Below are 22805 nucleotides of genomic sequence, written 5' to 3' on the forward strand. Positions count from 1 at the left end.
CATACAAGATACAAGATGCTGGGTACGAACCAAGAGATGAGCCCTCATAATAATGTGATCAAGTTGGCATCTTGAGGTTGGACTTCCAGGCCCCAGAACTGTGGAAAATAAATTTGTTGTTTAAGCCCTTCAAAAAACAAAACAAAACAAAATGAAAAGAAACAAAGAAGTATTCTCTAACACTATACTGCAACAGCAGGAGATTACCACATAGAATTCTCCTATATTTACTGCATACTTTTCTCTAGTACACCAAATAAGAGTGCATCCTTATCTGTAACATGTTTATGAATTCACTGTATTTTGATGCTCATGCTTACTTCTTGCATAAATTTAGCTACTCTTTAAGATTGTCAATAAACTTACAAAAGAAAACATAAAGTTGATATTTTCACAAAAAGCTCAACATTAAAATTATGCCAGTGCTGTTATAGTCATCTTTTATAGAGCCTTTCTTTTCCATTATTCATGCTAATTGACAAGGAAAGTTAGAGAGAGGGAGAAAGATTGGTGATTCAGTATCTGCAGCAGTCCTAGGACAATAAAGTCTGGCTAGAAAAAACAAAGCAAGGGTTCTGAAGATTCATTAGCACCGTGTCTAGTCTCAGGTGTGTGATTGTCTGAAGCCTTTAAACGTAGGAAGAAGTAGAAGTAGAGAAGATATCTTTACTTTAGTGTCAATCATGACAAGTCCATTTGGAAACGCTGAAATAGCTAGAGAATTGAGTCCTAATAGCCAGTGATGGCTCTCATAAAATTCCTAGGAAGAATAATGTCTCTATAAAAGGTAAAACTATGAGTTAGCTGGGGGAACATAAATGGATCTACCACTGTAGACAAGGGACTGGCAACTTGAGCTTTTCAGGGACATTGGACATCATGGATTGGGCTCTTGTTTCTTCTGTAGCTCCAGTTCTGCAGCTTTTTGCACAGCTGCATCAACCAGCAGCTGGAAGCTACTGAAGTCCTTGTACTCCTCTGTTAACTCAGGTTTGGGAGATGTCATAAGCAAGGATTCACTAGTGGAAAACTTGACCATTTTATTTGGCTGGGCCTTTGGGGTCAGCTTCTGGCCTGGAGACAACTCTGAATCTAGCAGCTTCTCCTCTGTCTTCTGGCCCACTGGAAGGAGGCTCAAGGGCAGGCACTGCATCTTGTCTGGACCTCGAGGCCCTGACCTGGACTGTGGAGATAAATCTGTGCTCTGCTCATGGGTCACATCAGCAGCCTTGCCTTTTTGGTGGTATATGATGGTCTGGTTGAGGTCATTTCCATCCTGTTGAAGCATTTCTGGAAGAACACGTCTGCGGGCATTGATAAACCAGTTAGAGATCTGCAGGAAAGACAAATTAGTCTGCTCAGACAGCATTCGCTTCTCTGCTTCTGAAGGGTAGGCCTTAAACCGGTGTTCATACAGCCAGTCTCGGAGGATCTTCACTGACTCAGTTGGCAAGTACCCTTTTCTCTTCCTCTTGCCCTCTAGTGAAGCAAGAACTTTATCTGGACCAGTGTCCCTATTCAATGTGACTGAGGTGCCTTCAGTCAGGCTTTGGTTACCTGCTGGGGTTTCTTCAGTGTCTTCCATACTCATGAGGCTGGTCTTCACTATTTTGGGAATTAGGAATGGCTGAGTTAGGACTAACGTGGATCTGGAAGAACCAGTGAGGAAGACATGGGGCGTTCTCTAAGGGGAAGTCTCACCTTCTGCTTCCCAAGCAGATAAACAGTGCTAGTAACTGCTTTGAGCTAGTGGGCTTTGTGATGTCATATCCTTTCTGCCCTGTATGCTGCCCCTCCCCCCCCATTTCCTAGTTCTTCTTTTACCTGTTCTTTTTTCATAGATTCAAATGTATTTATTCTTATCTCATCAATTTAAAGCTCTCCAGATTTTTCTCTGCTGTTATCACTAGTTTCTGCTAATTAATGAGTTCTAATTCTATTGGTTAAATCTAGCTTATACATAGATACATAGGTTCCTCATTCCTTTTTGACTTTACTTTGATTATTGTTCTTCCTTCTTTTTCCTTATACTTGCGTATTGGCTCATATACATATATCAAAAGTAACTTATCTATTAAAAATTAACCACAATAAAAGGAGAGTTTAAGTGGTATATTCTGACCCCTTCCTTCCATATTTAAAGCTGATTTAAGAGTAATTTTTACCTAGATATATATATTTGACACCCTGTCCCTTCAATTTTTCTTTATGGCCTTGAAATGTTCAGCTTTGATATGACTTCACTATGCCATCAGGATCTTTATGTCTATACTTTGGGCTATGACATCCAGTTTGATAATTCTCTTTGAAGCTTCAGTCAGAAGTTCTTAAAAACATGGAGCAAGATAGGACTCAAGAAATAATGGTGATTACAGATTTAGATTATTTAAATCTCTATTGATAGTTTAAATATATAGAAATTACCTCTGAAGCAGATGAAAATAGTTTATAAATCATACATTTTAATTTCAGAGAGCTGAAGACAAGTGCTGGTTCTTTCAGAACACTATGATTCACTTAGAAGACAATCATAATCTCTGACTTCTTAAGGATATTCTATGGTATTACTGATTGCTAATTTCAGAGGTTTCTCAAGAGAAAACTCCAGGTCATCAACTTAAGAATTACATATAATCTACAGTTTCTATTTGGTAAGGACAATATCATTTCACCCTTAAGAGTTCTTATTTGGTGTCACTGGGCTGGGCATCAGAATATTATCTACTAATCCTTTGGCTGTTGGTAATCTTACCAGTGCTGACTTTCATTGTTTAAAACTTATTGAAAGGGGAACCAATTGAAATACACAATCAAATCTAATAGTCCTTTTAGCAAAGCTCCCAACAAACAGAGAATGCATATGTTGGCTAAATTGGAGGTCTTCATTGCAATACTCTGTGAGTGCTACTATTTCCATTGGTCTTTTGGGTTAATAGAATGTTTTCTATTCAGAATGAAAACTAATTTCCTATAGTTATTTCCTACCAATACATGCCCAGCCCATGCTCTCTGAAACTACTCTTGTCTGCCATTATGATTTCTAGTAACATATCCTCCATCACTTGTTGCTTGTATAATATTTTTGTATTTCTGTGATTCAGGTGTCTGCTGAAGGATTGACAGAATTGCACATATTTAAAATCACTGATTTATTCTAAATGACAAGATCTACATTCCTGACTTTTATTTAATTTATTTTTTATTGGTGTTCAATTTACTAACATACAGAATAACCCCCAGTGCCCGTCACCCATTCACTCCCACCCCCCGCCCTCCTCCCCTTCTACCACCCCTAGTTCGTTTCCCAGAGTTAGCAGTCTTTACGTTCTGTCTCCCTTTCTGATATTTCCCACACATTTCTTCTCCCTTCCCTTATATTCCCTTTCACTATTATTTATATTCCCCAAATGAATGAGAACATATAATGTTTGTCCTTCTCCGACTGACTTACTTCACTCAGCATAATACCCTCCAGTTCCATCCACGCTGAAGCAAATGGTGGGTATTTGTCATTTCTAATAGCTGAGTAATATTCCATTGTATACATAAACCACATCTTCTTTATCCATTCATCTTTCGTTGGACACCGAGGCTCCTTCCACAGTTTGGCTATCGTGGCCATTGCTGCTATAAACATCGGGGTGCAGGTGTCCCGGCGTTTCATTGCATTTGTATCTTTGGGGTAAATCCCCAACAGTGCAATTGCTGGGTCGTAGGGAAGGTATATTTTTAACTGTTTGAGGAACCTCCACACAGTTTTCCAGAGTGGCTGCACCAGTTCACATTCCCACCAACAGTGTAAGAGGGTTCCCTTTTCTCCGCATCCCCTCCAACATTTGTTGTTTCCTGCCTTGTAAATTTGCCCCATTCTCACCGGTGTGAAGTGGTATCTCATTGTGGTTTTGATTTGTATTTCCCTGATGGCAAGTGATGCAGAGCATTTTCTCATATGCATGTTGGCCATGTCTATGTCTTCCTCTGTGAGATTTCTGTTCATGTCTTTTGCCCATTTCATGATTGGATTGTTTGTTTCTTTCCTGTTGAGTTTCATAAGTTCTTTATAGATCTTGGAAACTAGCCCTTTATCTGATATGTCATTTGCAAATATCTTCTCCCATTCTGTAGGTTGTCTTTGAGTTTTGTTGACTGTATCCTTTGCTGTGCAAAAGCTTCTTATCTTGATGAAGTCCCAATAGTTCATTTTTGCTTTTGTTTCTTTTGCCTTCGTGGATGTATCTTGCAAGAAGTTACTATGGCCGAGTTCAAAAAGGGTGTTGCCTGTGTTCTTCTCTAGGATTTTGATGGAATCTTGTCTCACACTTAGATCTTTCATCCATTTTGAGTTTATCTTTGTGTATGGTGAAAGAGAGTGGTCTAGTTTCATTCTTCTGCATGTGGATGTCCAATTTTCCCAGCACCATTTATTGAAGAGACTGTCTTTCTTCCAATGGATAGTCTTTCCTCCTTTATCGAATATTAGTTGCCCATGAAGTTCAGGGTCCACTTCTGGATTCTCTCTTCTGTTCCATTGATCTATGTGTCTGTTTTTGTGCCAGTACCACACTGTCTTGATGACCACAGCTTTGTAGTACAACCTGAAATCTGGCATTGTGATGCCCCCAGATATGGTTTTCTTTTTTATTTTTTTTTATTTTTTATTTATTTTTTTTTTATTTTTTTTTTAATTTTTTTATTTTTTTTATTGGTGTTCAATTTACTAACATACAGAATAACACCCAGTGCCCGTCACCCATTCACTCCCACCCCCGCCCTCCTCCCCTTCTACCATCCCTAGTTCGTTTCCCAGAGTTAGCAGTCTTTACGTTCTGTCTCCCTTTCTGATATTTCCCACACATTTCTTCTCCCTTCCCTTATTTTCCCTTTCACTATTATTTATATTCCCCAAATGAATGAGAACATATAATGTTTGTCCTTCTCTGACTGACTTACTTCACTCAGCATAATACCCTCCAGTTCCATCCACGTTGAAGCAAATGGTGGGTATTTGTCATTTCTAATAGCTGAGTAATATTCCACTGTATACATAAACCACATCTTCTTTATCCATTCATCTTTTGTTGGACACCGAGGCTCCTTCCACAGTTTGGCTATCGTGGCCATTGCTGCTATAAACATCGGGGTGCAGGTGTTTTAAAATTCCCCTGGCTATTCGGGGTCTTTTCTGATGCCACACAAATCTTAAAATAATTTGTTCTAACTCTCTGAAGAAAGTCCATGGTATTTTGATAGGGATTGCATTAAACGTGTATATTGCCCTGGGTAACATTGACGTTTTCACAATATTAATTCTGCCAATCCATGAGCATGGAATATTTTGCCATCTCTTTGTGTCTTCCTCAATTTCTTTCAGAAGTGTTCTATAGTTTTGAGGGTATAGATCCTTTACATCTTTGGTTAGGTTTATTCCTAGGTATCTTATGCTTTTGGGTGCAATTGTAAATGGGATTGACTCCTTAATTTCTCTTTCTTCAGTCTCATTGTTAGTGTATAGAAATGCCACTGACTTCTGGGCATTGATTTTGTATCCTGCCACGCTACCGAATTGCTGTATGAGTTCTAGCAATCTTGGGGTGGCGACTTTTGGGTTTTCTATGTAGAGTATCATGTCATCGGTGAAGAGGGAGAGTTTGACTTCTTCTTTGCCAATGTGAATGCCTTTAATATCTTTTTGTTGTCTGATTGCTGAGGCTAGGACTTCCAGTACTATGTTGAACAGCAGTGGTGAGAGTGGACATCCCTGTTTTGTTCCTGATCTTAGGGGAAAGGCTCCCAGTGCTTCCCCATTGAGAATGATATTTGCTGTGGGCTTTTCATAGATGGCTTTTAAGATGTCGAGGAATGTTCCCTCTATCCCTACACTCTGAAGAGTTTTGATCAGGAATGGATGTTGTATTTTGTCAAATGCTTTCTCTGCATCCAATGAGAGGATCATATGGTTCTTGGTTTTTCTCTTGCTGATATGATGAATCACATTGATTGTTTTATGGGTGTTGAACCAGCCTTGTGTCCCAGGGATAAATCCTACTTGGTCATGGTGAATAATTTTCTTAATGTACTGTTGGATCCTATTGGCCAGTATCTTGTTGAGAATTTTTGCATCCATGTTCATCAGGGATATTGGTCTGTAATTCTCCTTTTTGGAGCAACTGCGCGCCCAGGAGAGTGCGCCGAGCTCCCTAAGGGCTGCAGCGCGCACGGCGGGACCCGGCGGGACCCGGAGCAGCTCTGAGGGGCTCGGGCGGCGGCTCCGCGGAGGGGGCTGCGCGGCCCCGGGAGCAGCTCGGAGGGGCTCGGGCAGAGGAAGAGGCTCCGTGCAGAGGGGGCTGCGCGGTTCCAGGAGCAGCTCGGAGGGGCTCGGGCGGCAGCTGCGCGGAGGGGGTTGCGCGGCCCGGGAGCGTGAATCCTACATTCCTGATTTTTAATGACTCCTTTATTAATCTCCTTGAAAAGGAATATCATGGTGGTTCAAAATTATCCCCTAGCAATTGGGAGATTTTTTTCCTTTAAAACTACCTATAGGTATATAGAAAAATCTGGAAAGTAAGGTGATAAAAATTAGTAAGAAACCCTTTAATAACAATCTAAAAAAACATGATTTTGTTTCATGATGTAACCATAGAAACACTGTATAGAATCTGGTTGCCTTTCTTTAAGTTTTTGAGGATGCAAAATATGAATTAAAAAGATATTTAAGACAGTGAGGTATTCTTTTCATCCAATTCTTTAAAATTTCTAAGGAGCTCAAATTATTTAAATGATTTCTATGAGATTTTTTCTTCCTTCATTGGTTCCTCCAACATAGAATATCATGGGATCTTATTGAAAATAATGTTGTATATCTATAAGCAATGATTTATTTGCATATAACTCTGAAAAAGTGTCTTCTCATGATTGTATAATAAGTGAACATGGTATTATGCTGTAATATGCAGCTTAATTTTCAAATTATGTAAAGCACGGCAAGACTGAAGTCTTTTATACCTTGCTGCTTATCATTTCTGGTAATCTACTTATAATTCAATATCAGTTTGAGTGTTCTACTTTCTAAATTACGTTAGTCTATCTGTAGAGTTAAAAAAAGAATAGCTTAAATTTTTACTTCCAGGAAATGAAATAATGCAAAGGAAAATTGAGAAAAGCAACAAAAAGCCAAAAACTAAACCTAAAACAAACAAACAAAAAAAAACATTTCCTCAAACAAAACACAGTGATATAAAAGAAGCAAAAATTGATGCTGTGGTAATGGGACTTTGCCAAGTCTGAAAATAGAGTATGTTAAGTGCATAGACTTTATCATACTGTAAAGTATCTGGATAATTTCTGCCAGATACTTTACACTTTGAAATGGATTGAAGGAATATTCAGGAAGCCATCAAAAAACTCCCCAAATAGGGCAGCTCTGGTGGCTTAGTGGTTTAGCTCCACCTTCAGCCCAGGGTGTGATCCTGGAGACCCTGGATCGAGTCCCACGTCAGGCTACCTGCATGGAGCCTACTTCTACCTCTGCCTGTGTCTCTGCATATCTCTCTCTCTCTCTCTCTACTGAATAATAACAAGAATCTTAAAAAAAACCTCCCCAAATTGAAGGAGTGTTGACAAGTTAGGAAGAGAAAATGTAGAACGTTCTGGTAAATTCAACTAACGCTTTCTTAGCCTAACTCAGATTTGTAAGGAGATAAAATCACCAATACCCCAATTCATACTTAGTAGTAAAAATTATTCTTTTTATTTCATGAGCAAGGAAAAAGTATCTATTTTCACGACTGTATCATTGTTTAGACATTGAAGCCAATGGAATTAATAAAAAATTTGTAATATATGTAAGAAAAGGAAATAAAATAGAATGATTAGTTGATGGTATAATGAGCCATTTAGGAAATATTTAAAAATCGATTGAGAAACTATTACAAATAATAAGAGTTAGGTGATGTACCCAGTTACAAAAAAACACACTATAAACTTTAACATACACCAATAATTATCATTTAGAAAATATATTGGGGAAATTATCTACTTCATAATCATAACAAGAATAAAGATATAAAATGTCTAGGAATAAAATTAGAAAGTATTATTCAGGGATCGTACTGAAACAAAATTTAAATTCTATTTAAGAACATAAAATGAGATGTTAATAAATTGCAAAATCATTTATTTCTTGGGTAGGAAATCTCAATATTGTAATTATGTCAATTTTCTTTAAATATTTCTTTGTGTCTTTTTTCAATCAAAATACAAGTACTGTCAACCTCCTTTAACCACTTACCTTATACTTGTGGAAAAATAATTCTAAAATTAATATGGTGGGATAAATGTGTGATATATTGTGGCATTTTTTGGGAAAGAATGAAATAATGTGGAAACATTTCTCCAACTAGACAGTATACTATATTTTAAAATAGAAAGTAATTAGAACAGTGTGATATACAGGCATAAACAGATCAATGAAACAAACAGAATATGGCAATAGGCTCAAGGACTTAATGGTACTGTGTATATAATTGGTATGGCTTTTCATATTATTGATGAAGATGCCTATTCATACTGAAAATAATGGGTGTTGCCAAAAATGTACCACAAACTTTGGATACTTTCTGCCAGATACCTTAGTTTTAAATAAATTGAAGAACCACCCAGGAAGCCATCTTTAAAGTCATTATATTGATAGAGTGGTATAGGTAGAAAGTATGAAGAATCCTGGCAAATCCCTTTAATTATGAGGAATTAAGGTGAGAGTGAGCAGACCGTAGAAGAAAGGAAAAGTTGGGATAAGTGACTGGCCTGTGAAAAAAGGAATAATTTTGCTTTATCATTAAGTATGAAGTTGGGTATTAGGAATTTTATCTATTGTGCATGTGCATACACACACACACATTTTCATGCACAATTGAGATAAAGGCATCACAAGTGTAAAGATTGTTAAATGTGAATATATAAATATTAATTAGAAACTGTTGTATGAAAGATCCCAACCTGTAGCCAAACAAAAACTTTTAAAAGCATACATTTTTAAAAATGACAAATGGTAAAATATATATATTGACAATGTATATGGCAGTCAAGTTTTTAGTCTATTTATCATTTTCATGTCCCCTACAAATCAATACAGAGTAGGTCACTCAAATAGGAAAAGTGAACAAAAAATATGGGCAATTTAACAAAGAATAAATACAAATGGACAATAAATAAATTAAAATTTGATTAGCTTTCATAGTAATCAAAAGAAGCATATAAAACATTTGGTATGGTTTTCTCCTATCAAATTACCAAAGACCAAGTAGATTCTAAAGAACATATTTTTGAGAGCTATATGTTGTAATAAATATATTGATATACTTCTGGTAGTAGTACAAAAGGGCAGCCTTTTTAGAGCTGTTTTTTTAAAGATTTTATTTGTTCATTCATGAGAGACACACTGAAAGACAGAGACACAGGCAGAGAGAGAAGCTTGCTCCCTCTGGGCACCCCCAAGTGGGGGTGCCCAACCACTGAGCCACCCAGGCGTCCCTGTTTAACCCAGGATTATTCAAGAAATTGAACACAAGGAAAATATTTGATAATATTATAGAGATTAAATATACAAAACCGTTTTTAAAGAATTAAATATACTTGTAAAAATTAAAAACAGATTTCCAGCATAATGGGATTGGTTAAATAAAGAGATACTTCTTTACAATTGATGAGAAGCTAGCAATTAATTTTGATGGCATAGACATACATCAAGGTGGGTGAGTGTGGAATATGAAAAGAACAATTAAAAATGGCATGCAAATTATCATTGTTTAGGAAAAAGGAAAGATAAAGAAAACAAAGTACATATATACATATAAACATGCAGTGTGCTTTTGTCTGTGTCTGTGTGTTCTTGTGGATACAAAAAAAAAAATACAAAATTAAATCCTCAGAAATTTCACCAAAGGAGACATAGACATGGCCAACAAGCATATTAGAAAATGCTCCGCATCACTTGCCATCAGGGAAATCCAAATCAAAACCACAATGAGATACCACCTCACACCAGTGAGAATGGGGAAAATTAACAAGAAGGAAACGAATGTTGGAGAGGATGTGGAGAAAGGGGAACCCTCTTGCATTGTTGCTGGGAATGTGAACTGGGACAGCCGCTCTGGAAAACTGTGTGAACGTTCGTCAAAGAGTTAAAAATAGAGCTACCCTATGACCCAGCAATTGAACAACTAGGGATTTACCCTAAAGATACAGATGCAATGAAACACCGGGACACCTGCACCCCAATGTTTATAGCAACAATGTCCATAATAGCCAAACTGTAGAAGGAAATTCTGTGTCCATTGAAAGATATCTATAATTATATATATATATATATATATATATATATATATATATATATATGAATATTACTCAGCCTTTAGAAATTATGAATACCCAACATTTGCTTCAAACGTGGATGGAATGGGAAGGTATTATGCTGAGTGAAGTAAGTCAATCAGAGAGGGACAGACATTATATGGTTTCATTCATATGGGGAATATAAAAATAGCGAAAGGGGTTATAGGGGAAAGGAGAGAAAATGAGTGGGAAAAATGAGAGAGGGTGACAAACCATGAGAAACTCCTAACTCTGGGAAATGAACAAGGGGTAGTGGAAGGGGAGGTGGGTGGGGGGATGGGGTGACTGGGCAATGGGCCCTGAGAAGGGCACTTGATAGGATGAGCACTGGGTGTCATACTATATGTTGGCAAATCAAACTCCAATAAAAAAAGATATACATAAAAAATAAATCCTCATTATATTGAGAGTTAAGAAGACCACACATTTTATATAAAATTAACATTTTTGGGAAATCCTTATATATATGATCGGGGGTCAGGAAAGACTCCTCAGAATTAAATGTTATATTCCCAAATAGGTATGAAGAATGAAGAATTACAGAGCCTAAGAGCCTGAAATCCCTTAGTCTCCCAACACTTAGCAGTAGGAAGAGAGGTCTGCACAGTGGGAATCTGAAACATTTTACTACTATCAACAAAGGTGGAAAAGGCACTTGGGAAGTTACTGTGACTCTTGACTTATTCAGGAATCTTCAAGTGCCTCAATAAGAACCTGCACATGTGGAGTAAAATTGCCTATTTTTCAATATTGTTCAAAAGTTGGCTAGTGAAAGGTGGCTAATACTTCTGTCCTAGGATTCTGCTCCAGTCATCAGGCTAAAGAGAAAACACTAAGAAAACTACCTCTCTCAAATATTCAACACACTCTTACTGTTATTAATGCCTTTGAAGTTTTGAAATTAATTTTCTTATGCCATCTATCTCTGTATTCACAAGCAACTACAATAAAATGTTAAAATATGAATAAAATCTGTACTTCAGTTACTAGCATTATACAAAAGTCAAAGTCATTTTGATAAAGTGCTATTATTTTAAAGGTATTATTATGGTAAACTGACTTAAAAGCACACAGGAACTCTGTACAATTTTTCAAATTTAAGCCATAAATAATTTTAAAAAAAGGAAAAGTGGGCTGTTTTCCAAAATAATTGTACCACTTTACATTTCCATCAGCAGTTTTTGATAGCTCCATTTGATCTATATACTTGCCATCACATGCAATTGACAGTTTCTTTAACTTTCATTATTTGATGGGGTATGAAGTATATCTAACTTTTTAAAAAATATATATTTATTTTCTGAGTAATGATGTAAACAAGGGTTGCCAAATATTTTCTTTAAATACCCAAATAGTAGATATTTTTGGCATTGAAAGTCATAAAGCCTCTTAGGCACTACTCGATTCTGTAATTGTACTGCAAAACAGCCATCATGAATAGTAAAAAATTGAGCAATGCTATGTACAATATAACCTTATTTGTAAAAATAAGCTTTATTTGGTTAAAAAAGCCATAGTTTGCTGTCCTTAGAAATAAAGCATTGTTTCTTGTCCTTGGCTATCATCTATACATTTTTTAATGTTTTGTACAAGTTTCATATACTAAAAGAAATTATGTCTGTATTACTATTGAGTTATAAAGTATTTTTATTTAATTGAAATGCAAGTAGCTTAGTAGATATCTGATTTGCAAATCATTTGTTAAATGTTTATATTTAATTTTTGGATTTTTTATTTTTTATAATAAATTTATTTTTTATTGGTGTTCAATTTACCAACATAACAGAATAAAACCCAGTGCGCATCCCATCAAGTGCCCCCCTCAGTGCCTGTCACCCATTCACCCCATCCCCCACCCGCCTCCCCTTCCACCACCCCTAGTTCGTTTCCCAGAGTTAGGAGTTTTTATGTGCTGTCTCCCTTTCTCATATTTCCCACACATTTCTTCTCCCTTCCCTTATATTCCCTTTCACTATTATTTATATTCCCCAAATGACTGAGACCATATGTTTGTCCTTCACCGATTGACTTATTTCACTCAGCATAATACCCTCCAGTTCCATCCACGTTGAAGCAAATGGTGGGTATTTGTCGATTCTAATGGCTGAGTAATATTCCATTGTATACATAAACCACATCTTCTTTATCCATTCACATTTCGACAGACACCGAGGCTCTTTCCACAGTTTGGCTATTGTAGCCATTGCTGCTATAAACATCGGGGTGCAGGTGTCCTGGCGTTTCATTGCATCTGTATCTTTGGGGTAAATCCCCAACAGTGCAATAACTGGGTTGTAGGGCAGGTCTATTTTTTTTAATTTTTTTTTAAATTTTTATTTATTTATGATAGTCACACAGAGAGAGAGAGAGGCAGAGACACAGGCAGAGGGAGAAGCAGGCTCCATGCACCGGGAGCCCGACGTGGGATTCGATCCCGGGTCTCCAGGATCGCGCCCTGGGCCAAAGGCAGGCGCTAAACCACTGCGCCACCCAGGCTCCCCGGGGCAGGTCTATTTTTAACACTTTCAGGAACCTCCACACAGTTTTCCAGAGTGGCTGCACCAGTTCACATTCCCACCAACAGTGTAAGAGGGTTCCCTTTTCTCCACATCCTCTCCAATATTTGTGGTTTCCTGCCGTGTTAATTTTCCCCATTCTGACTGGTGTGAGGTGGGATCTCATTGTGGTATTGATTTGTATTTCCCTGATGGCAAGTGATGCAGAGCATTTTCTCATGTGCTTGCTCGCCATGTCTGTCTTCCTCTGTGAGATTTCTGTTCATGTCTTTTGCCCATTTCAAGATTGGGTTGTTTGTTTCTTTGGTGTTGAGTTTAATAATTTCTTTATAGATCTTTGAAATTAGCCCTTTATCTGATATGTCATTTGCAAATATCTTCTCCCATTCTGTAGGTTGTCTTTTAGTTTTGTTGACTGTATCCTTTGCTGTGCAAAAGCTTCTTATCTTGATGAAGTCCCAATAGTTCATTTTTGCTTTTGTTTCTTTTGCCTTCGTGGATGTATCTTGCAAGAAGTTGCTGTGGCTGAGTTCAAAAAGGGTGTTGCCTGTGTTCTCCTCTAGGATTTTGATGGAATCTTGTCTCACATTTAGATATTTCATCCCTTTTGAGTTTATCTTTGTGTATGGTGCAAGAGAGTGGTCTAGTTTCATTCTTCTGCATGTGGATGTCCAATTTTCCCAGCACCATTTATTGAAGAGACTGTCTTTCTTCCAATGGATAGTCTTTCCTCCATTATCGAATATTAGTTGGCCATAAAATTCAGGATCCACTTCTGGGTTCTTTATTCTGTTCCATTGATCTATGTGTCTGTTTTTGTGCCAGTACCACACTGTCTCGATGACCACAGCTTTGTAGTACAACCTGAAATCTGGCATTGTGATGCCCCCAGGTATGGTTTTCTTTTTTAAAATTTGCTTGGCTATTCCAGGTCTTTTCTGATTCGACACAAATCTTAAAATAATTTGTTATAACTCTATGAAGAAAGTCCATGGTATTTTAATAGGGATAACATTAAACGTGTAAATTGCCCTGGGTAACATTGACATTTTCACAATATTAATTCTGCCAATCCATGAGCATGGAATATTTTTTCCATCTCTTTGTGTCTTCCTCAATTTCTTCAGAAGTGTCCTCTAGTTTTTAGGGTATAGATCCTTTACCTCTTTGGTTAGGTTTATTCCTAGGTATCTTATGCTTTTCGGTGCAATTGTCAATGGGATCGACTTCTTAATTTCTCTTTCCTCATGGTCAATGTTAGTGTATAGAAATGCCACTGATTTCTGGGCATTTATTTTTATCCTGCCATGCTACAAAATTGCTGTATGAGTTCTAGCAATCTTGGGGTGGAGGCTTTTGGGTTTTCTATGTAGAGTATCATGTCATCTACAAAGAGGGAGAGTTTGACTTCTTTGCCAATTTGAATGCCTTTAATGTCTTTTTGTTGTCTGATTGCTGAGGCTAGGACTTCCAGTATTATTTTGAATAGCGGTGGTGAGAGTGGACATCCCTGTCTTGTTCCTTATCTTAGGGGAAAGGTCCCAGTGTTTCCCCATTGAGAATGATATTTGCTGTGGGCTTTTCGTAGATGACTTTTCAGATGTCGAGGAATGGTCCCTCTATCTCTACACTCTGAAGAGTTTTGATCAGGAATGGATGCTGTATTTTGTCAAAGGCTTTCTCTGCATCTATTAAGAGGATAATATGTTTCTTGTTTTTCTCTTGCTGATATGATGAATCACATTGACTGTTTTACAAGTGTTGAACCAGCCTTGTGTCGAGGGGATAAATCCTACTTGGTCATGGTGAATAATTTTCTTAATGTATTGTTGGATCCTATTGGCCAGTATCTTGTTGAGAATTTTTGCATCCATGTTCATCAGGGATATTGGTCTGTAGTTCTCCTTTTTGGTGGGGTCTTTGTCTGGTTTTGGAATTAAGGTGATGCTGGCCTCATAGAACGAATTTGGAAGTACTCCATCTCTTTCTATCTTAACAAACAGTTTTAGTAGAATAGGTATGTTTTCTTCTTTAAATGTCTGATAGAATTTCCCTGGGAAGCCATCTGGTCCTGGACTTTTGTGTCTTGGGAGGTTTTTGATGACTGCTTCAATTTCCTCCCTAGTTATTGGCCTGTTCAGGTTTTCTCTTTCTTCCTGTTCCAGTTTTGGTAGTTTGTGGCTTTCCAGAAATGCGTCCATTTCTTCTAGATTGCCAAATTTATTGGCGTATAGCTGTTCACAATATGTTTTTAAAATCATTTGTATTTCCTTGATGTTGGTAGTGATCTCAACTTTCTCATTCATGATTTTATTAATTTGAGTCTTCTCTCTCTTCTTTTTAATAAGGCTGGCTAATGGTTTATCTATCTTATTAATTCTTTCAAAGAACCAACTCCTGGTTCTGTTGATCTGTTCCACAGTTCTTCTGGACTCGATTTCCTTGAGTTCTGCTCGAATTTTAATGAACTCTCGTCTTCTGCTGGGTGTAGGATCTATTTGCTGTTTTGTCTCTAGATCCTTTAGGTGTAATGTTAGCTTTTGTATTTGAGTTCTTCCCAGTTTTTGAATGGATGTTTGTATTGTAATGTATTTCCCCGTCAGGACTGCTTTTGCTGCATCCCAAAGATTTTGAATGGTTGCATCTTCATTTTCATTAGTTTCCATGAATCTTTTTAATTCTTCCTTAATTTCCTGGTTGACCCTTTCATCTTTTTTTAAAAATATTTATTTATTTATTTTTTTTATGATAGTCACAGAGAGAGAGAGAGAGGCAGAGACACAGGCAGAGGGAGAAGCAGGCTCCATGCACCGGGAGCCCGATGTGGGATTCGATCCCGGGTCTCCAGGATCACGCCCTGGGCCAAAGGCAGGCGCCAAACCGCTGCGCCACCCAGGGATCCCGACCCTTTCATCTTTTAGCAGGATGGGCCTTAACCACCAAGTGTTTGAGGTCCTTCCAAACTTCTTCTTGTGATTTAGTTCTAATTTCAAGGCATTATGGTCTGAGAATATGCAGGGGCCAATCCCAATCTTTTGGTATCAATTCAGACCCGATTTGTGACCCGGTATGTGGTTTATTCTGGAGAAAGTTCCATGTGCACTTGAGAAGAATGTGTATTCAGTTGTATTTGGATGTAAAGTTCTGTAGATATCTGTGAAATCCATCTGGTTCAGGGTATCATTTAAAGCTCTCGTTTCTTTGGAGATGTTGTGCTTAGAAGACCTATCGAGTATAGAAAGAACTATATTGAAGTCACCAGGTATAAGTGTATTATTATGTAAGTATTTCTTCACTTTGGTTATTAATTGATTTATATATTTGTCAGCTCCCACATTCAGGGCATATATATTGAGGATTGTTAAGTCCTCTTGTTGCATAGATCCTTTAAGTATGATATAGTGTCCCTCTTCATCTCTCACTACAGTCTTAGGGGTAAATTTTAGTTTATCTGATATAAGGATGGCTACCCCTGCTTTCTTTTGAGGACTATTTGAATGGTAAATGGTTCTCCAACCTTTTCTTTTCAGGTTGTAGGTGTCCTTCTGTCTAAAATGAGTCTCTTGTAGACAGCAAATAGATGGGTCCTGCTTTTTTATCCAGTCTGAAACCCTGCACCTTTAGATGAGGTCATTTAGCCCGTTCACGTTCAGAGTTACTATTGACAGATATGAGTTTAGTGTCATCATAATATCTATTCAGCCCTTGTTTTTGTGGATTGTTCCACTGGACTTCTTCTTAAAGGGGAATTTTAAGAGTCCCCCTTAAAATGTCTTGCGGAGCTGGTTTGAGGTCACATATTCTTTCAGTTCCTGCCTGTCTTGGAAGCTCTTTATCTCTCCTTCCATTTTGAATGAGAGCCTTGCTGGATAAAGTATTCTTGGTTGCATGTTCTTCTCATTTAGGACCCTGAATATATCCTGCCAGCCCTTTCTGGCCTGCCATGTCTCTGTGGAGAGGTCTGCTGTTACCCTAATACTCCTCCCCATAAAAGTCAGGGATTTCTTGTCTCTTGCTGCTTTAAGGATCTTCTCTTTATCTTTGGAATTTCCAAGCTTAACTATTAAATGTCAAGGTGTTGAACGGTTTTTATTGATTTTAGGGGGGGATCTCTCTATTTCCTGGATATGAATGGCTGTTTCCCTTCTCAGATTAGGAAAGTTTTCAGCTATGATTTGTTCAAATACATATTCTGGCCCTCTGTCCCTTTCGGCGCCCTCGGGAACCCCAATTAAATGTAGGTTTTTCTTCCTCAGGCTGTTGTTTATTTCTCTTAATCTATCTTCATGGTCGTTTAATTGTTTGTCTCTTTTTTCCTCAGTTTCCCTCTTTGCTATCAACTTGTCTTCTATGTCACTCACTCGTTCTTCCACCTTGTTAACCCTCGTCGTTAGGACTTCTAGTTTGGATTGCATCTCATTCAATTGATTTTTAATTTCTGCCTGAGTAGATCTAAATTCTGCAGTTATGAAGTCTCTTGAGTCTTTTATGCTTTTTTTCTAGAGCCACCAGTAGCTTTATAATAGTGCTTCTGAATTGGCTTTCTGACATTGAATTGTAATCCAGATTTTGTAACTCTGTGGGAGAGAGGACTGTTTCTGATTCTTTCTTTTGAGGTGGGTTTTCCTTCTAGTCATTTTGCTCAGTGCAGAGTGGCCAAAAACAAGTTGTATTGGGAAAAGGAGAAAAAAAGAGGAGAAAAAGAAGGAAAGAAAAGAGAAAAAGAAAAAAAAAGGATGAAAAAAGAAAAGAAAGAGAAGAAAAAGGAAAGAAAAAGAAAGAAAGGAAGGAAAAAAAGGGTGGGGGAAGCAAACAAATCAAAAAGCAAAACAAACAAACAAACAAACAAAAAAACAAAAACAACACGAGGGAGTATCTTCTGTATTCTGTGTACTTTACGTCCCTTGAGTTCCCCTGGAAGTTGTCCGTCTAGTTGGTCTTCTGGGGGAGGTGCCTATTGTGTTGATTTTCAGGTGTTAGCACTTGGGGGAGCTGCTCTGCCTCCTGCCTGGTGCAGGGCTCAGTGGGGGTTTTTTACCCAGTGTGGCCCCAGGAGGAACAACAACAGTGGCGGCAGCCAGCTCTGGAGCCCTGGATTCAGCTCCCGCAGTAACTACAGAGCTCTTGGTCTGCAGGGCCTGGAGGCTCTGGGGGCGGGGCCGCTGATCTGCTCAGCTCGGGGCAGGAGCGTCCTTGCTGTCCTGGGCCCTCCCGGCCTCTGCCTGTCGCGGGGGGAGGCCGGATCCTGAGCTGTGTCCCAGGGTCCCTGTGCTCCCGGGCCTGCGCTGTTGGATTCGGGATCCCAGCCGCCTAGCCCCATCTCTGCAGAGCCGCTGCCTGAGCCCCTCCGAGCTGCTCCTGCATCAATGCGTGTTCGCGCTGCAGCCCTTTAGGGAGCTCAGAGCACTCTCCCCGGGGTGCTGGTGTCTGTTAGTGTCCTAGGGAGCCTGAGGGCATCCCCACCCTCCTGGGGTCCTGCTCTAACTCCCTGTGGGCGCCTTTCCGCCCGGGAAGATTGGTGAAGCTCCTGTTTCTCTGGGACGGAGCTTTCCTGTCCTGGGGGCACTCACCCTGTGACCATAGCCTGGCTCCTCGCGGGGCCCCTCCCCCTTGGATGCCTTTTGTTTCTTTATTTCTCCCCACCCCCCCGTCTTCCTACCTTGATAGAAGCACGAACTCTTCTCACTGTAGCATTCCAGCTGTTCTCTCTTTAAATCTCAGGCCAAATTCGTTGATTTTCAGGATGCAAAAAGGTTATCTTAGGTATTTTGGTGGGGACAGGTGATTTGGGGAACCCTATTCTTCTGCCATATTGCCCTGTTTATTTTTATTTGAATTCAATTTGCCAACATACAGTATAACACTCAGTGCTCATCCCATCAAGTACCCTCCTTATTGCCCATCATCCAGTTACCTCATCCCCCCACCCACCTCCCCTTCATTGATGTAGTGAAATTCTGGGACACCTGTACCCCAATGTTCATAAATATAGTTTTTGAAAATATTTGACTCAGTACCCATTTTTACGTTGTATTTACATAAAATTGTATTATGTCATATATATCTATGGTGAAGTGTCTATTCAGATATTTTGCCTAAGTTTTGATCAAGTCATTTGTTTCCTTATTGTTAAATTTTAAAAGTTGTTTGTAACTTTAAGAATCAGTCCTTGATCAGATATATGATTTGGGGGGACATGGGTGTTTCATTCGGTTAAGAGTCTGACTTTTGTTTTCCGCTCAGGTCATGATCTCCTGGTCATAGGTTCCAGGCCCATGTCAAACTGCACTGAGCCCAGGGTCTGCTTCAGTTTCTTTCTCCCTCTCCACCTCCCCCCAGCCATTCTCCAAGTTCACACAAACTCTCTCTGTAATATAAATTATATATGCATATATAGTATATAAAAATATAATATGTATATTAGATTTTTTCAAATATATTATCCAAATCTAGCTGGTCAATTCTTTCCTTCACGTATTTAACCTATGATGTATCTAAAATGTATTTGCCAAATGTAGGGTAATCTAGATCTTCTCCTATATTATTTTCTAAGAATTTTGAAGTTTTTCATTTTACATTTATGTCTGTGATCTATTTTCAGGTAATTTTTGTGAAATTGTAAGGAATTTATCTAGATATTTATTTATTGATTGATTTCCTTGCTTGCTTGTGGGTATATAGTTATTTCAGCACTATTTGTTGAAAAGACTATTGTTTTTTTCATTGAATAGCTTTAGCTACTTTGTCAAGGATAAGGTGACAATAATTTTATAGGTTGACACCTCAGACTTCTATTCTGTTCCACCGATCTATTCCCCTTTCCTTTCACCAACAGCACACTATCTTAAAATCTTTATAGCTTTATAGGAAGACTTGAAATTGAGTACTGTCAGTCTTCTGACTTTATTCGTCTTAATTGTTGTGTTGTCTATTCTAGTTCTTTTGATCCCCCATTTAAAATTAGAATCAGTTTGTTAATATCCAAAAAATGGGCATTTTGATTGAGATTGAATTTTATCTGCAAATCAAGCTAGGAAGAATTAATAGTTTCAAAATATCGAAACTATGAACATGGAACATCTCTCCACTTATTTAGTTTTTATGTGACTTCTTTCATCATAGTCTTGTAGGCTTTTTAAATACAGATCTTGTACATATTTTTGTTAGATTTATATCTAAGTATTTTATTTTGGGGTGTACTGATGCAAATGCTATTGTTCTTAATTTTTATTTCCAATTGTTCATTGCTGGCATATAGAAAGAATTTGACTTGTATAATAAACTTGTATCTGGCAACATAGCTATAATTATTTATCAGTTTCAGCAGCTTTTTTGTCAATTCTTTCACATTTTTGAATATATACAAACATGCTATCTGTGAGCAAATCCATTTTTATGTCTATCTTCCCAATTAGTATATATTTTTAAATTTTCTTGTAATTGCATTAGCTAACTACTAATATAATGTTGAAAAAGAATGATGAGAATAAATATTATTTCCTTGTTCTTGACTTTATCGTAAAAGCTCCAAGTTTTTCAAAATTAAGAATAATGTAACCTATACGATTTTTGTACATCTTCTTTATGAAGTTGATAACATTCCCTAATATTACTATTTTTCTGAGAGATTTTATCATGAATAGTTATTCCATTTCTTTCAAATGTTGTTTTCTACATTTGTTGATATAATTATTATATTATTAAAATGTTATTAATTACATTATATTATATTAATTGAAATATGATTAATATACACTTATATTAGTTTCAGGTGTACAACATAATTATTCAACAATTCTGTAAATTACTAAGTGGTAACCAAGATAATTATACTCAATCCCATTATTTCATCCATCCACCTACCCATCTGCCCTTTGATAACCACAAGTTTTTTCTCTGTATTTAAGAGCCAGGTTTTTGTATCTCTTTATTCTTTTATTTGTTTTGTTTCTAAAATTCTACACTTGATTGAAATCTTATAGCATTTGTCTTTCTCAGATTGGTTTACTTCACTTAGCATTATACCCTCTAGGTCCATCCAAGCTCTCATTCTTTTTATAGCTAATATTTTCTTAATATTATAATGTTAATACTAGTTATATATATTATGATATGATGTGATATTATATATATCATATTTTCTTTATTCATTCAAGTATGGAAGCACTTTGGTTGCAGGTTATATAACAGGTTACACCTGTTTGCAATCCTGCTAATTTTAGCAATTCTGACAGGTATAAGGTGACATCTCATTGTGGTTCTAATTTGTATTTATCTGATCTTGAGTGATGTTGAGCATATTTTCAGTTGTCTGTTGGCCATCTGGAAATCTTCTCTGGAAAAATGTATATTCATGTTTTCTGTCATGCTTTGAATGGATTATTGTTTTTTGTGTCTTGAGTTTTAGAAGATCTTTAGATATTTTGGATATGAATCCCCTATCAGATATGTCATTTGCAAATCTCTTCTTCCATTTCATAGGTTGCCTTTTAGTTTTCTTTTTTAATTGTCTCCTGCACTGTTCAGACTATGTTCCATTAACCTATCTGTCCACTTCACTTTTGTGCCAGTACCATAGATACAGTCTTGATCACTCCACCTGTGTAAAATAGCTTTAAGTCTGTAATTTTGATCCCTCCAGCTTTGCTTTCCTTTTTCAAAGTTACATTAGCTATCCAGGTTCTTTTGTGGTTCTATACGATTTTAGGATTCTTTGTTTTAGAAGTGCAAAAAATGCTGTTGTTATTTTGAAAAGAATGGAATTAAATGTGGAGATAGCTTTGGGTAGAGTATACATTTTAACAATATTCGATCTAATCGATGAGCATGGAATATTTTTCCATTTCTTTGTGTCTTATTCAATTTCTTTCATCAATGTTTCATATTTTCAGAGTACCAATATTTCACCTCTTTGATTAGGTTTTTCTCAGGTATCTTTAAGTTTTTGTTCAATTGTAAATGAGATTGAGTCCTTGATTTCTCTCTGCTGCTTCATTATAGGTATATAGAAATGCAACTGATTTCTGCAAGTTGATTTTCTATCCTGCAACTTCACTGAATCCATGTATCAAGTTTCCAGTACTTTGATGGAGTCTTTCAGGGAGTTCTATATATAGCATCCTGTCATCTTCAAATAGTGACAGTTTTACTTCTATCTCATTGATATGTATGCCTTTTCTTTCTTTGTGTTGTCTGATTGCTATGGCTAGGACTTCAAGTATTGTTAAATAACACTGTTGAGAGTGAACATCACTGTCCTGTTCCCTGCCATTGAGGGAAACATCTCAATATTTCCCCATTGAGGATGATATTAGCTGTGGGATTTACTTTTTTAATATTTATTCAAGTATAGTCAACACAAAATGTTACATTATTTCAGGGCTACAACTTAGTGATTCAACAATTCTGTACATTACTCAGCTTTCCCCACGAGAAGTGTAATCACCACCTTTCCCCATACAAAATTATTACAAGAGTACTCACTCTATTATCTAAGCTGTATTTTTAAAATTCTTGTGGCTTATTTATATTATATATTTTATTTTATTTTATTTGTATATTTTTATTGGAGTTCAATGTGGCAACATATAGTATAACACCAAGTGCTCATCCTGTCATGTGCTCCCTTCAGTGCCCATCACCCAGTAACCTATTCCCCTTCCCACCTTCCCATCCACTACCCCTTGTTTGTTTCCCAGAATTAGGAGTCTGTCATGTTCTGTCACCCACTCTGATATTTCCAACTTATTGTCTCTCTTTCCCCTTTAATCCCTTTCAGTATTTTATATATTCCCCAAAGGATTGAAACCATATAAAGCTTCTTTCTTCGATTGACTTACTTTACTCAGCATAATGACTTCCTGTTCTATCCACCTTGAAGCTAATGGTGGGTATTCGTCA

At 37.4% G+C, this 22805-nt stretch overlaps 1 protein-coding gene and 1 long non-coding RNA gene across 2 annotated transcripts in view; one reads left to right on the forward strand and one right to left on the reverse strand.

The window, feature by feature from the left end:
- Positions 1-423: 423 nt before the first annotated feature.
- On the reverse strand, positions 424-1759 carry TGIF2LX (TGFB induced factor homeobox 2 like X-linked). The gene has a single exon (XM_077887748.1). It carries the CDS (start codon positions 1589-1591, stop codon positions 878-880), a length of 714 nt encoding a protein of 237 aa, XP_077743874.1. The 5' UTR covers positions 1592-1759; the 3' UTR covers positions 424-877.
- A 474-nt stretch (positions 1760-2233) lies between these two features.
- LOC144307768 (uncharacterized) overlaps positions 2234-22805 on the forward strand; it is a 68920-nt gene continuing 48348 nt past the window's right edge. Inside the window, exons 1-2 of the long non-coding RNA XR_013374485.1 lie at positions 2234-2365; positions 2473-2651. This is a non-coding gene — a long non-coding RNA (uncharacterized LOC144307768). The remainder of the gene's footprint in view (positions 2366-2472; positions 2652-22805) is intronic.

Source organism: Canis aureus, chromosome X, assembly GCF_053574225.1.
Source record: "Canis aureus isolate CA01 chromosome X, VMU_Caureus_v.1.0, whole genome shotgun sequence".
Classification (NCBI taxonomy): domain Eukaryota; kingdom Metazoa; phylum Chordata; class Mammalia; order Carnivora; family Canidae; genus Canis; species Canis aureus.